The sequence below is a fragment of the Cololabis saira genome, chromosome 5 (assembly GCF_033807715.1).
Source record: "Cololabis saira isolate AMF1-May2022 chromosome 5, fColSai1.1, whole genome shotgun sequence".
NCBI lineage: Eukaryota > Metazoa > Chordata > Actinopteri > Beloniformes > Belonidae > Cololabis > Cololabis saira.
In genome coordinates this window covers 43130357-43146398 of record NC_084591.1, presented here as the reverse complement: position 1 = coordinate 43146398, position 16042 = coordinate 43130357, and the positions used below count along the sequence as shown (strand labels likewise).

At 44.2% G+C, this 16042-nt stretch overlaps 1 protein-coding gene across 2 annotated transcripts in view; it reads left to right on the top strand.

Moving 5' to 3' along the window:
* aass (aminoadipate-semialdehyde synthase) overlaps positions 1–16042 on the top strand; it is a 51332-nt gene that overhangs the window by 24787 nt on the left and 10503 nt on the right. For both annotated transcript variants that reach the window (XM_061722216.1, XM_061722215.1), the window contains exons 9-15: positions 6687–6835; positions 7485–7607; positions 8048–8159; positions 8348–8407; positions 9598–9665; positions 14970–15091; positions 15829–15958. In XM_061722216.1, the coding sequence (XP_061578200.1) occupies positions 6687–6835; positions 7485–7607; positions 8048–8159; positions 8348–8407; positions 9598–9665; positions 14970–15091; positions 15829–15958 (764 nt within the window). The remainder of the gene's footprint in view (positions 1–6686; positions 6836–7484; positions 7608–8047; positions 8160–8347; positions 8408–9597; positions 9666–14969; positions 15092–15828; positions 15959–16042) is intronic.

Sequence of the window (16042 nt, the reverse complement as noted above, 5' to 3'; positions counted from 1 at the left end):
AGAAACAGAGCTTTGTGCACATATTCAAGTCTTTACGGGACTTTCTGAAGTACGACCTCAGACGATCACAATCGAGATTCACCGGCATGTCACACATGTATTTGCTGTCTATGGTCATGCATTTATAAGCTTTGCTTTCCACTGTTACTCCTAAATGGTGGGTGCAAATCCAAAAACAGTTTCTGAAAATGGAAAACAAGAGTCAGCTGATGTTTAAAGCAGAATATAATTTAACATGTTGACTCAATGGCGAAATCAAAAATGACGGTTTTGCTTAGCCAATGCTGGGCTAGTAGAACGGCTGGCAATATGACGATTAGGGATGATTCAGTGATGATGGCTCGCTGCCTGCCAGTCAGTCATCATATTAGAAATACATTTATTTCTTCATGTAAATTCTCCTCAGAGTTGTCACAGGTGTTAAATCAAATGAATGAAACGAAAACCTTTTTTTGAACCAGGCTGTAAATGTTTATTTTTGCTCTAAATTTGGACATTTTAACATGGAGGTCAATGGAGATTGAACTGCTTTTTTTGCAGCCGACCCCTAGCGGCCAGTTGAGGAACTGCAACGAATCTGAGTTACACTCAAGACTCAAGCTGGCAGTGAGATCATCGGCACTAGGTCTCCACACAACACGGCAAGCTTACCTTTTGCTCGCATCAGTGTCATAAATTTGTGGACGAGTTTTGGTACACTTTTGGCTCACTAGAACTAACTGAATGTTCTAGTGTCTGAATTTGTTACTGACATCCATGTTGTCAGGAAATGGAAATATAACTGATGTTTTATTGTTCACTTGATGTAAAGGTACAGCCAACAGCTGCAAAGCTGGCTTTAGTATGGAGCTAAATCAGGGCCAATAGTTTATTTAAACAAACAAACTTGTTGATGAAAAACAAACATTTGAAACTCAACATTGAACCTTTTGATTTTGAGCATTATAAAATACAACAATACATTCAAATTAAAAAAATATAATTAAAATTCCTTTTAGTTTTATGATTTCATTCCCAAATCCCATCCATCCATCCATTTTCTTCTGCTCATCCGTTCCCGGGTCGCGGGGGCAACAGTCTTAGCAGAGATGCCCAGACTTCCCTCACCCCAGACACTTCCTCCAGCTCTTCCGAGGGGATTCCGAGGCGTTCCCAGGCCAGCCGAAAGACATAGTCTCTCCAGCGTGTCCTGGGTCTTCCCCGGGGTCTCCTCCCGGTGGGACATGCGGAACACTTCCCTAGGGAGGCGTCCAGGAGGATCCGGTACAGATGCCCAAGCCACCTCAGCTGACTCCTCTCAATGTGAAGGAGCAGCGGCTCGACTCCGAGCTCCTCCTGGGTGACCGAACTCCTCACCCTATCTCTAAGGGAGCGTCCAGCCACCCTGCGGAGGAAACTCATCTCGGCCGCTTGTATCCACAAGCTTGTCCTTTCTGTCATTACCCAAAGTTCATGACCATAGGTGAGGGTAGGGGCGTAGATTGACCGGTAAATCGAGAACTTCGCCTTTCGACTCAGCTCCTTCCTCACCATGAATGTCCGGTACATCGACCGCATAACTGCGGACGCTGCACCGATCCATCTGTCAATCTCACGCTCCATCTTTCCCTCACACGTGAACAAGATCCCGAGATACTTGAACTCCTCCACCTGAGGCAGGACTTCTCCACCCACCCGGAGAAGGCACGCCACCCTTTCCCGGTGGAGAACCATGGCCTCGGTTTTGGAGATGCTGATTCTCATCCTCGCCGCTTTGCACTCAGCTTCAAACCTCTCCAGCACATGCCTATGGTCCCAGTTTGATGAAGCCAACAGGACATAATCATCTTCAAAAAGCAGAGATGAAATCTTGTGGTTCCCAAACCGGATCCACTCCGGTCCCTGGCTACGCCTAGAAATCCTGTCCATAAAAATTATGAACAGAACTGGTGACAAAGGGCAGCCCTGCCGGAGTCCAACATGCACCGGGAACAAGTCTGACTTACTGCCGGCAATACGAACCAGACTCCTGCTCCGATCATACATACCCCTTTTACACCAAGTTGGTTCCAGGGCTGGTGCTAGTGCTGTTGCTAGAGCCGGTTCGCGGTTGGTTCTAAGTAAGAACTGGTTGAGAACTGTTTGCTTTTACACAAGCTGGTGTTGGCCAGCAGCTGGCCAGAGAGCCACGTCATTACGTTACTGTATACGTCACCACCACGCCCCCTCGTTTTCATCCCTACCCTGATCAGGAAGCTGAGAGCCAAAAGCTGTTTTAATTTCAGCTGTAATATGGCACTTTATTAAGTTTTAATATTTTTTCAGGTAAAGTAACCTTTAAGATCCCCAACCTGGGCTCAGTTTATCCAAATAACGCCTGTTAAGAAATTTGCTCTGAAAATTTCGGAATTTCTGGCTGACTGCAGGGTCCGGAGCCGATTTTTGGTTCCGCTTTAAATCGACGCAGAGCCTACGGCGTAGGGTACGGCGTACGGCGCCCGTCGCCGCGTAACCTACGCCGTAGGCTCTGCGTCGATCGTCACACCATATGAGGAAGCCGACAGTTAAAAGCTGTTTTAATTCCTGCTGTAGCGCTGTTAATATGGCACTTTATTAAGTTTTAATATTTTTTTCAGTAAAAGTAACCTTTAAGATCCCCAACCTGGGCTCAGTTTATCCAAATAACGCCTGTTAATAAATTTGACTCCAGAGCCGGCAGCCCCGGGGCACAGCAGCCCCTCACAGCCGGCTCAACCTGCGCCGTCTTCCCGGGGGAGAAACCGGCAGCTCTGTTGAGAATTACACTGGATGAAAAAAATCATTTAGGAAGATAAATGTTGGTTTAATAGATGAAATCTATCAGTTGTAGCTACGCCTGTTAAAAGGAACCCTGCATATTAAGACATGTAGGTCTTAAAAGATAAATGTTGGTATCAATTATAACAATGTGATATAAAAAACCTTGTTGATGTCTTCGTTTTTATAAAATTTGAAAATATAATTTAACATGTAGGTCGCCATTGTTTTTTACGTTCTGGGTAGTACGTCACACGGTGGCACCTGCTAACCCCCGTCCACTGTTCTGACACCCAGAAACAGATGAAAACACAGCTAAACAGGTGACGGCGCACCAGAAACACAGATGAAAACACAGCTGAATATTAAGGTGACGGCGCACCTACAAAAAAGTAAAATAAAATTAAAAAAAAGTGCAGCCCCATACAGCATGAACTATAAAAACACCATAAAACTCAGACAGACTAACAGACCACACGTTTCAACTAGCAGATAGCCGATGCTACAATAAAAACCCCAGCCAGATCTGGCGTCATTAAATTAAATAAAGATGTTCTTGCCTATTTGAAGCGAAGTCTGCGCCTCCCGTTTCGTCAAAGTCCCGGGCCAGTCCCCTCAGCGTCGGGTCTGTCATCACCCAGCACCGAGGCCGGTTTTAGGGGGGAGAGGGGGGGGCTATGCCCACTCAAACGTGCATATTGCCCACCGGCGTCTCCATCCCGGCGGCGGCAGCGAGAGCGGAGAGCGGGTGGCGGAGCGCTGCGGGCTGTAGTGCCCCGGCTACGCAGGCTACGGCGTAGCCTACGCAGGCTACGGCGTAGCCTACGCCGTCTACGCCGTCTACGCCGTAGGCTACGCCGTCTACGCAGGAGCCTAATGCACTGGTAAGATGCGCACAACATTGATCATTTTTGCAGATCTCCCGTGCATCACAGAACTTTGATCCAGTTTGCCTGAACCGAGACGTCTTATGGGCTCCCTCGTCAGCCTCCACGGCCGGGAGAGAGCTGCTCAACTATGTTTTAGATACCTGTCCCAGTTAAACTAATGGGGCTTATCTTCCCAGAGCCACCGTCGTACGTCATCGCCCCCAGAATACATTGCGCAGGTAAAACATGGCGCCTCCCGCAGGTCAAAATATGTAATAAACATTGTAGATTTTTAAAGCAATTAGATTATTTTATGTGTTTCTAACAACATATTTTAGTATAAGAGAACAATTGTGGCTAATTAGGGACTACATGTCTTAATATGCAGGGTTCCCTTTAAGAAATTACGGCGTACGGCGCGCGTCGCCGCGTACATCAACGCAGAGCCTAGGGCGAGGGGGAGTATTGGGACGCACCTCAAGTGTTGCTGCTGGCTTCTCAAGCCTTTCTTGGACAGCAAAAGTTTGCAATCCAGCAAGTTGACCATTGCTGCTTCTGCTTTACATCCATTTTAACGTTAGATTTTAACAGTCTGTTAAGTTAACAGAGACCGGACAGCCCTTAATAGAGGGCCCCGGACTCCATACTCACTTAACACCCCCCACAGAATGGCACGAGGGACACAGTCAAATGCCTTCTCCAGATCCACAAAGCACATGTGGACTGGTTGGGTAAATTCCCATGAACCCTCGAGCACCCTGCGGAGGCTGTAGAGCTGGTCCAGTGTTCCACGACCGGGACGAAAACCGCATTGTTCCTCTTGTTCCTCCGAGGTTCAACTATCGGCCGTATTCTCCTTTCCAGTACCCTGGCGTAGACTTTCCCGGGGAGGCTGAGAAGTGTGATCCCCCTATAGTTGGAACACACTCTCCGGTCCCCCTTTTTAAAAAGAGGGACCACCACCCCGGTTTGCCACTCCAGCGGTACTGTCCCCTTCTTCCATGCAATGTTGCAGAGGCGTGTCAACCAAGACAGCCCTACGACATCCAGAGACTTGAGATACTCAGGGTGGATCTCTTCCACCCCTGGTCCCCCGCCACTGAGGATCTTACATTCTATGTTCTATTCTACCGTCGACTTTGTTGATGGACGAGTACATCCCAGAGTCCACAGTCTCTGCTTCCTCAGTGGAAGGCATGTCAGTCGGATTGAGGAGATCCTCGAAGTATTCCTTCCACCGTCCGACAATGTCTCCAGTCGAGGTCAACAGTTCCCCACCTGCACCGTAAACGTTGTTGGCAGAGTACTGCTTCCCCTTTCTGAGGCGCTGAACCGTTTAACAGAATTTCTTCAAGGCCTGACTGAAAGTCTTTCTCCATGAACTCATCAAACTCCTCCCAGAACCAAGATTTTGCCTCCAGGACTGCCAGAGCTGCGGCTCACTTGGCCTGCTGGTACCTATCTACTGGGTCAGAAGTCTCACAGGCCAACATGGCCCGGTATGACTCCTTCTTCGGCCTGACAGCATCCCTTACTTTCGGTGTCCACCACCCGGTTCGGGGGTTGCAATGGAGGCAGAAAACATGGCCCGCTCGGACTCAATGTCCCCAGCCTCCCTCGGACTTTGTGAGAAGTTCTCTCAGAGATGAGAATTGAAGACTTACCTGACAGAAGGCTCAGCCAGACGTTCCCAACAGACCCTCACAATACGTTTGAGTCTGCCCGGTCTGTCCAAATTCCTCCTCCGCCAGCGTATCCAACTCACCACCAGGTGGTGATCAGTTGACAGCTCAGCCCCTTTCTTTAGCCGAGTGTCCAAGACATCCGGCCGAAGATCAGATGAAACGACAACAAAGTCGATCATTGACCTCCGGCCTAGGGTGTCCTGGTGCCACGTGCACTGATGGTGCTTGAACATGGTGTTCGTTATGGACAAAGTATGACTGGCACAGAAGTCCAATAACAGAGCACCACTTGGGTGCAGATCAGGGAGGCTGTTCCTCCCAATCACGCCCCTCCATGTATCACTGTCATTGCCCACGTGAGCATTGAAGCCCCCTAGTAGAACAATGGAGTCTCCAGTTGGAGCAATCAAACACCCCTCCCAGGGACTCCAAATAGGCCGGGTACTCCGTACTGCTTTTCGGCCCTTGGGTACAAACAACAGTGAGACACCTTTTCCCGACCTGAAGGCACAAGGAAGCGACCCTCTCGTTCACCGGGGTGAACTCCAACACATTACTGCTGAGCAGGGGGCTATAAACAAACCCACACCAGCTCGCCGCCTCTCACCCTGGGAAACTCCAGAGTAGTGGAGGGTCCAGCCCCTTTCAAGCTATGTGCAGAGGTGAGCCCGACTATCTCTAGCCGGTATCTCTCAACCTCCTGCACAAGCTCCGGCTCCTTCCCCCCCAGTGAGGTGACATTCCATGTCCCTACTGCAAGGGTTTTGGTCCAGGGACTGCCACCCAGACCACATTGCAACAGCCTGTCATGGTCCTTCCTGCGGGTCGTGACCACGTCGCTGTTTCGGGTTGAGCCCGACCGGGTCCCACGGGCAAAGACCCGGCCACCAGGCCCTCGCCTTCGAAACCCAACCTCAGGCCTGGTTCCAGGGAGGGGCCCCAGTGACGCCAATCCGGGCAATGTAACGGTCCCTGATTATTTTCTTTTTCCTGATTTGCTTTGAACCGCTCTTAGTCTGGCCCGTCACCTAGGACCTGCTTGCCATGGGAGACCCTACCAGCAGCGTAATGCCCCCAACAACATAGCTCCTAGGATCATTCGGGCCGATTTTCAAATTCTTGAGTAAATTATTTACTTTTATTACCAAAACCAATGTATCTGATTTCCCTTCATACTTAAGTAACCTACTATATTCTCCAACTTCTTTGTATATTATTTGCATCTATTTGTGTTATTTATTTCAAACAAAATAAATACAGGAAAAGTTCAACCCAGATAATCACTTGCACAAGTTTCTTTTCTCTCTACACTTTATGGTGCTTAAAGGAGCCTTCAGAAATGTAATGTTTACCGCAGGTGGCGCCCTACACATCCTGTCTGATTAACTGTATTTACTGGGATCCCCACACCCCCCGACTGCTTAGAAGACTGGATGCTCAGAGGCTCATGAGGCCTCAAAACACCTCCTCTGCAAACAAAGAGGGATCACCAGCATTACCTCACAAGTAAGAACATGACAGAATATCACTTTTACACCCGAGTTATGTTTCAAATTTAGGAAGAACAGAACATCTTGTTACCCTGTGAGGGAGGACGGACGGACAGGCGGAGGGAGGGAGGGAGGGAGGGAGGAAGGGAGGGAGGGAGGGAGGGAGGGAGGGAGGGAGGGAGGGAGGGAGTGAAGAGCGGATGAAGGGAATGAGGGAGTTTTTGCTTTTTGAGATCATGTAGAGGAAAAATCCTGGGGATGTGAATGAAGTGATAATCTTACTGCTGCTTTTTTTTTTTTTTTTAGCAGTAATGTAGCAATGGTTAATTTCCAATTAGAGCAGTTTACATCAGTCTGTATTTAGAAATGTAATTCGCAGTGGATATGAAGTTCTGAAAAACGGCCTTGTGCAGCATCTTGAGAATCTACAGGCCTGAGTTAGCATCTTAAATGTTCAAGGTCATCACTGTACAATTAGGAAAAGATTTAACAAGGTTGGCTTGATTTGAAAAAAGTTTTCAGTGGAAAACGTCCTCTCTTATAGGTACTGTACTCGATCAAAAAGACCATTGTAGAAATCATTCACACTAATTATCTGAGTGTGTCTTCCAGGATGGCAGCATGTCATTTTTACACTGTAACAATCAGGCCTCTTGTCGTTACAGGCTGCTGGCCATCTGCGACATATCTGCCGACACCGGAGGCTCCATCGACTTCATGAACGTGTGTACCACCATTGATAAGCCTTTCTGCATGTATGATGCGGACCAGCACATAGATCATGACAGGTACAGTGAAAACGGTTAATAAATAATAAAATGTGTTCTTGCCAAAATCAACGGTGTGTTTCTATTCAGGTCAGGGGTACTTGAAATTTGAAAGATTTGTAAATTTCTTGCTCGATACAACAGACATCAGATCTTCATATGTAAACGTATACACTTCTGATCAAAATCTTCAGACCGAGGTACAAATTAAATGAATGTACATTTATGTATATATTTTGTATGAGTGTTGCCAGGTGGCTGCTGGGAACGTTGCTCCATTAAGTGAAGATGACTTTATGAAGAGTCCATGATCCAGAACTGATGTCATTGTTATAAACGTCCCTTGCGATCTGACCCCAAATGTTCCTAGTGGGATTTAAATTCAGTTCAATTCAAAAATACTGTGCATAAAGGCACAAAGAGGCTAATCAACTGGCAAAATGTTCTTTTGATTCTTTCAGCGTGGAGGGAAACGGAATTCTAATGTGCTCCATCGACAACCTTCCAGCTCAGCTGCCCATCGAAGCAACAGAGTACTTTGGAGACAGACTATTCCCTTACATCTGGGAGATGGTGAGCTCTGGATTTTCGGTGAAGTGCTTTTTTTTCCTCACTTTGTGGTGCTTTCCGTCCCGCACTTCGGATTTTGGTTGCTGTGGGAGAGACCTGTGATAAGTCAGATTGTCCCCCTGACAATAACGCCTTTCTGGCTTGCTACTTTCCTTGTTTGGTTGTTAAGTTTTGGGTCTTTTCATTACCAGCTGGCCTCAGACGCTTCCAGACCGTTGGAAGAAGAGGACTACAGCCCCCAAGTCAGAGACGTAAGTAGTATAATTGTTCGCCTTGCGTATTTTTTGGGAGATGTGCGCGACCGACATGCCAAATGAACGCAGGATACGCATGGAAGCCATGATGTGTACATGTTAAGGTTTACCCATGAGCCTGCGCTGCTGGATCATCTATGAAAACAGCGCTGTTTTTCCAGGACATGATGTGGCTTGATTCAACTTTTCTGCATTTACTATAGAAAAATAAGTGACCTGCAGATCTCCACTGTAGGTTGTTGTAACATGCGTTGATGCGTGGCATGCCGCACGTACACAACACCCTGACAACGGCGAGTACAAGTAGCAAACATTAATCAAATGAAACTTCTTCCTCTTGATACTGGATTCGAGCATCAGGTTTGGGACTTTTTCAGGGAGAGATCCAACAACATGGTGCCCTGTACGCTCAGTAAAATCTAAATTAGTGCAACACCGGAGTACGACGGCCAAGCCTGAGCATCTCAAAAGAAAACATCCCATAGTCCTCAAACCTTAAAGTGAAGACACTGAATTGTGCAGCGATTAACACTTTAATTTATTAGAATTATGGACTTTTACACAAAGTGAGATCTTATACAGTGTTTGCACTTTTTGAGGTTTGAATAAGTTTAGATTTATGGAGATTGTTCTGAATGAACAAGTAAAAACTTGTGAGAATGGTAAAATGTATTATTTGTTGGCATTTTACAGAAAGATGTATCATAAGATTAATCTAAAAGAATAATCGATTGATCAACAAGAAATGAATCGTTAATTGCAGCCCGAATCTACATGGATATGCAATCTCCACCTGTCAATAAGATTATGGGTTTTCTGTTTTGTCAGTTTGTTAAAATGGGGAGGGAACAGGCGCGTGTACTAGGGGATACTGAGGTGCAACTGTGATTATCAGCTGTAATTGTTTCTGAAACTTGGCTTTTCTGTGTGTTCACGTGGAAAGAGGTCGTGTTTGGCAAAAAAAACTGTATTATAATGTTTATCAAGAGATTCAAACAGTTTGTTCTTCGAATGGCAATACCACTCGAATAAATGTGGGTTGAGCCACATCATTTAGTGGAAAAGCTGTTCATCCACACTTCCCTGCCATCATTTTGAAGTTTTAAGGATTCAAATTATTAAGCAGTTTTGTTATATTTGATGTGGTCCTCCCTTTCCTTCCTTTTTCTATGTTTTCATTATTAAAGGCCATCATCACCTCTAACGGAGTACTCACCCCAAAGTTTGAGTACATTGAAAAACTTCGAGAAAGAAGGTAGGACTTAATATTTAACAAAGGTTTTGTGTTATGAAATATGTCTGTTTTGACTTCATATTTGGCTAGAAAACATGTTGTTGGTTGGTAGATTTTTGTATATTCCAATTGAAATATTGATACATCTGTCCAAAATGACTTTGCACACATTCTACCTACGAGTTAATGCAACCAGTTTAAGGATGAGTTGTCTAAAGATAACAAGACAGGTAACATTTTCCCTTTGTTGCCAGTTGTAACAGCTCACCCAGGCCACCTTACCCAACTTTAGAGTTTTTAACGTACCCTTGATAACTTGTAAAAAGCGTAGTGATAGTTGTGCTTTGCAATCCTGCGTTTTGCTGACTTACTTCCTAACTGCTCCTTTGTTTTAGTTTAATAGCTGTGATGTTTTGGCTTCCTCCAGTAGGCGGTGGTGGATGTCGGCATAGCCACTCATGTCTTGTGGTTGTTCCTCCACAGTTCCTCCTGCTGTGACTGCACTAACACCTAACGCGGCTTGTGTGTTAATAGCCCACGTTTGCTCTCCAACTGCAGAGGCTGAAGTTTACCTTCGGGCACTGAGGGGTAGACACTTCCTCTTCTTACCTTACATCAACATCCCCATCACCCGTCATGCTCAATCAGTCTGCCTCTCATTTTTCTTCCTTTTTTTTCCAAGTTATTGCATGCTGTTCCTAAATTTGGAGCTGGATCAGAATGTGATTATTTGTTTAATTCCTGTTCACAAGCACAAATCCACGACAATTGGTCTAGTTTAGCATGAAGACTGAAATCGATGGGAAGCTGCTTGCTATTCTTCCATCAAGACCTTTAGAGGATTATAAATGTATCCAAAGCTCAAAAGATGTTTCAACACTAAGTTTTGCTCATCACGCGTGGTTGTAACCGTTTTTCAGATAAGCAGAAGGGGCTAATCCTGGTCTTCCTTAAGGGAGATCTGAACACGAGGACATAATCTGACCGATTATTAGGGCCCGAGCACTTACAGTGCGAAGGTTCTATTGTATCTGTAGGAATTATTTTTTTCTTCCAATGAAATGAGGGCCTTTTTGCCCCCCTAAACGTGCCCCAAAAGTCACCAAATTTTTTCACGCAAGCCAGGCCTGGCGAAAAATTTTATATTTAATGGTTTACATTAATGGGCGTGGCAAAATGGCTCAACAGCGCCCCCTAGAAAACTTTGTGCGTCAAGCCCCACAATACGGTTTGACGCACATGCACGAAAATCGGTACACACCTGTATCATGTTGCAACTTAAAGAAAAGTCTCTTGGCGCCATGGCCGAAACCGTACAGGAAGTCGGCCATTTTGAATTAATCGTGTAATTTTGCCGCAATTTATGCAATTTCTTTGGCCGCTTCTTCGCCCGAACCATAAAGTGCCCCCAGGTGTGTTATACATCAAAATGTGCGTCTCGATCCTGCGACGATGCACATTACTTTTCTCAGTCGAAAGCGTTACCGTGGCGACGATAGACGCCAAAAAGCGCGCGCCCCCCATTCATCTGCTTGGTCGATATGTGTTAGTTCCTACTTTCTGCCATAACTTTTGAATGGTTTGATATAGAGAGTCGTGGGTGGTTTCATCCACTAAATGTCCAGGCCTGAAGAATCTACATGCAAGTCATACAAGCTTCCACTGCAGCCTGAACGTGCACAAGACTGCGAGTGAGGGGCCCGTTCATCGCTGCTTGCAGCTTTAATTTGACTTGTAGTTTGAGGAGGAAGTATTCAATCCGTTCTCTGTAACTCACATTTGAATGGTATAACAATGAGCATCTACAGACAAAAAATCAGGAGAAAATAAACCTCTCTCCTGCTCTGCCTTGCGCTCTGCACAGACAGTTGTCATAGGAATGTAGAGATGCATGAGGCATGTCCGGCATATGAAAATAAACTGAGTGTCCGGCAGTGTGCTGCTGGAGTGTCTGTTTACAGTTTGCTTCGCCCCAACGCATTTTCACACTCAGAACGTCCTTAATTGGTTTAAATTTGGGATATTTAAGCATTCGCAAAAAAAGATTTTCTGTCAGTGACTACTTTTAACTCGTGTCTTAATTTAATTAATTTAATTAAGTCCTTCGCAAATTAAGTGTTGATAAGAAACCAATTATATGGCAAAGTATGGCTGACAGTTTTGCCCTGGTTGTTTGCTGACTGCAAGTGTTGTTACTAAGATTAGTTAATATTATCATCCACAAATATGTGCATGTGTTAATTTACTTGCAATTCTTATAATTCACTAATGTTTTTCTGCTCCGATCTGTTTTATCTCGGAGCTCAAATCTGTTTGATCATCTTCTCAGGCTAGCAAAGCTCTGATTGGTTGCATGTTGTCTGTCTGTCTGTCTGTCTGTCTGCTCAGCAGCCTGACTGGCTGTTACTGTTGAATGCATTTTAATGGCTCCCTAACACTGATATTGTTTGTAGGTCATCAGCGTTTGCACTCGGGGCCGCCCGGCTCCACAGCGGGCGGCTCCGTGAACAGCTTGGTTGAAGAGTTTGTCGACCGCTGTCGTCCGAGCGGAACGTCTAACGTCGTCGTACCCTCGCTCATATTTAGGCCACTTGCAAGATGAGCTTCTTCCTTCTTGATCCGTATACGTATAATTTTTTTCCAGACAAGCCAAAATCTTAATCCTTTTGTTTGAGTTTGGCTCCTTAAGATATGTAAACTTGGGGAAGAAATCCTCCCCGGGGAACCTTTATCTTTCCTTTTATTAATTAAGACGCCGCGTGCAGGCCTGACCTCCGGCCAGTCGCGCCTGCAGCTTGTGCACGCGTGCGGGGCTGTGTCCGACTCGGCTCCAGCTAATGAGTCCACGAGTCTGACTCCGGAGACTTTAGGGGGCAGGGGAGGGGTCGTTGTGGTGAGAATGCCACAGGCTACTCTGTGTGACGCCTCAATAATATTATCATCCTGCTGGCATCACTGACGGGCTGCTGTTGAGATAATCTGCTCAGATAAATCTGTCAGTTGGAACCGAATCTTGTTTAGTTTAGTTTAGTTTATTTCGGTCATGACATTACAAAAAAAAGACTAAAAATAAGACAAACATCAAAATAGCTTTTACAAAATTAAGAATAAAAATGACGACAAGGAAACTAATACACTGTTCAAAGAAAACATTACAAAAAAGTTTCCAATATACAAATAACATCTAGACTGAAAAAGGTGTAGCCTGAAGCAAAGCTTATTAATTGCCTACCCTCAAAAAGATTATTTAAAGTAATGAAATAAAAGCAAGAAGTGAGAGATAAGACTGCCAGTAAAACACATTGCCTCCATGGGGTGCAAAAAAAGGTGCATCTACCTGTTTCCTTCATCCTTAAAAAATCCAATCACCAATTAAATGAATACCCAAATCAACATAGCAGCATCACCACTCATTAATTTGATATAGAGAAATCATCCTTCTTTTCAATGTCTTTTTAGATAAGTTAAGGTTCTACATGATTTCAAATCCCTCTCTAACTTATTCCATACATCCACCTGTAGTGCATCTCAGTTTGGTGTTGGTTCTGATTTTGTGTTTTAGGAGAGGGGCTTTCAGTCTTTTAGACAGTTTGTTATATTTCTGGGTTCTGGATCATATTTATACTGTTAAAATCTAGTTTACCTTTTGTGCCATGAAGACCTAAACCTGGTACACAATCTGAACTTTTGACTTTATATGTAAAAAGTAGCAGTTGCCTTGAGTGGTGATGCACAAACATGAACTTTTCTATAATGTTTAATTTGTTGATTAAGCAAATAATGGAATAAGTAGTTATGGCTACATAAGTGTAGCAATATTATGGATGTTGAAATGATTCTTCTTCCCCCTGGGGTGCAGTGGGGACAGGTCCCAGATCACATGTGGGGGTTACATGCTGTAATATGTGATCATGCTTAAGGGGGCCGAAGGGATGAGAAAAACATGCCAGACAAGAGCTCAGATCTTAAGATGTTTGAGAAAATAATAAGACTTGCAGTATCTGTTGAAAGCCCTGTTTTAATCATTTTATTAATGCAAATAATGAAGTGGCTATTTGAGCTTACTTGTGTGGCTCTTATCTAAAATGATCAGGGTAAATTGAACTACTTTGTTCTAATTCTGTTTAATCGCAGTCCTCATGTGGGAGCGGGAGCCAGTAAATCAGGGCGCGTTCACTCTTTGGCAGTGTCACAATATTTCCTTTTATTGCATAACGGCAACAGCAGAATAAATAAAGATCAACTGAAACAGAAAACTCCCAATATGTGGAAATGCGGAAAAATAGTTTACACCCCCTCACATCATCATTGCATCCTCATCATCAGCACTTCAACATAAACAGTAGTAATTAGGGCTGTTCGATTAATCGATTTTAAATCGTAATCGCGATTATGTAATTAGAACGATGTTAAAACGTGAAACTCGTAAAATCGATTTTTCACTTTTTTTTTTTTTTAATAACCTTGTCTGCACACATATTAATGATTGATACCATATTGATGATTGATGGAAATACCTCTCAATACCTGAGTGCCCCATCGGAGAGGCTCTTTAGTGTAGGAGGGGGCGTTGTAACATGTCACCGGGTAGACCGGCTCGTTTTCCTTGCAAAAAACTTGCAAATGTGAATAGCAAATGTAATAACTGACATTACACACCTCTACCTCCTTCATGGGTTGCATTATTATTTAGCATGCAAAGACCCAGTTTAGTTTAATTAGAAAATGTCTTGTTTTATTTAATTGGAAATATAACTTACTGTATGTTTGCAAGTGCTGATTTGCTGATTTTTTTTTTTCAGAGATAAAACTTTATTTTATTATATTTTTTAAAACTTTTTTTCAACTTATTTTACAGAGTTTTGCACTTTATTCATTCATTTTTGGTTCAATAAGAGCAAAGTTTGCACTTAAAGCCCAATGGGTAAATGTTCAATAAAAAAACAGCATATTTGAAATAATTTCTTTGCCTTTTGTCAATTCACAAAATAATCGTAATCGAAAATCGGATTTTGAGAGAAAAAAATCGAGATTTTATTTTTGGGCAAAATCGAACAGCCCTAGTAGTAATTCATCCTGATTTGATATGTAGGTGGCAGCATGATCATAAATGACTCTCATGAATATGATAAATATAATATGCTATACACAAATCGGTGTATTGGCTTCAACACCTAAATTTGCCTGCAGTTCCCGTTCTTATTTGTCCTGTGTGACTCGGGGTGAAGTACAGACACTGAGCCCCGATGGCGTTTCCCTTTGACAGTTCCCTGACTGTGTATGTGTGTGTGTGTGTGTGCGTGTATGTGTGTGTGTGTGACTCAGGGAGAAAGCTCAGATCATGAAGAAGGCTGGGATGAAGCGAGTCCTGCTGCTTGGTTCGGGATACGTCTCCGGCCCCGTCGTGGAATATTTAACTCGTGACGCAAAGACCCAGGTCACTGTCGGTGAGTTTGTGAACCGCTGAGTTTTAAATACATTGTTCTTCAGAAACATTGAAGCAGCTGTATCTCAAAGACATGAACAGTCAGCATGGCTGTATTAAAGCTTTTACAAGCCCCCCCCCCCCATGAACTAGGGCTCTGTCTGAACGTACGGGTCAGCGACCACAACACTGTTGCTCCTCTGAATCCTAACAATATCATTGTTTAGGCGTTTGCCCGGCTATCCCTCTTAAGGATCTTTACCAGAGCTGGCTGGGTAAAAACTGGACTGCACATGGTCTGGGAATGCCAACCTGTTGCAAATTCCTGGCAACAGGTTGCAGCTGCATTATCCTCCATAACAGTATAGAATATTCCAATAAACCCTCAAACACTTATTTTAAGTAATTTATCAACAATCAATACTTCACTATGTCAAAAACCAATCTTACTCGCTGGCCTAACAGCAGCAAAAAAGATAATAGCAGTAAGATGGAAACCACCACACACGCTTAACAAGAGAATAAAGTCGAAATGTATTTAAACTTTATTCTCGAAATGTCGACTTTATTCACAAAATTTCGACTTTTATCTCGACATTTCGACTTTTTCCTCAAAGTGCACAAGAAAAAAAAAATCTTCCCCTCTCAAATATTTTTTCTCCTGCATGGCCCTAATACTCTTCCGTAAGCAGGGATGGAAGAGTAAAGAAGAAAATACTTTTTTCAATGTTTTTGTTGTTTTGTCTCATACCCCACCAGCGTCAGCGCTGCTGCGGCAGGCAGAGGAGCTGGCGGCCAAATACCCCAACACCATCTCCATCATGTTGGACGTCAGTAGCCAGGAGGCACACTTGGAGTCTCTGGTCAAAGACCACGACCTGGTCATCAGGTACAGCTGCCTCTGCAGCCTGAGCAGAAAATCACACTTGTCTTTCATCTTTGCTTAATTCAAACTAATTAATTGTCAGTATTT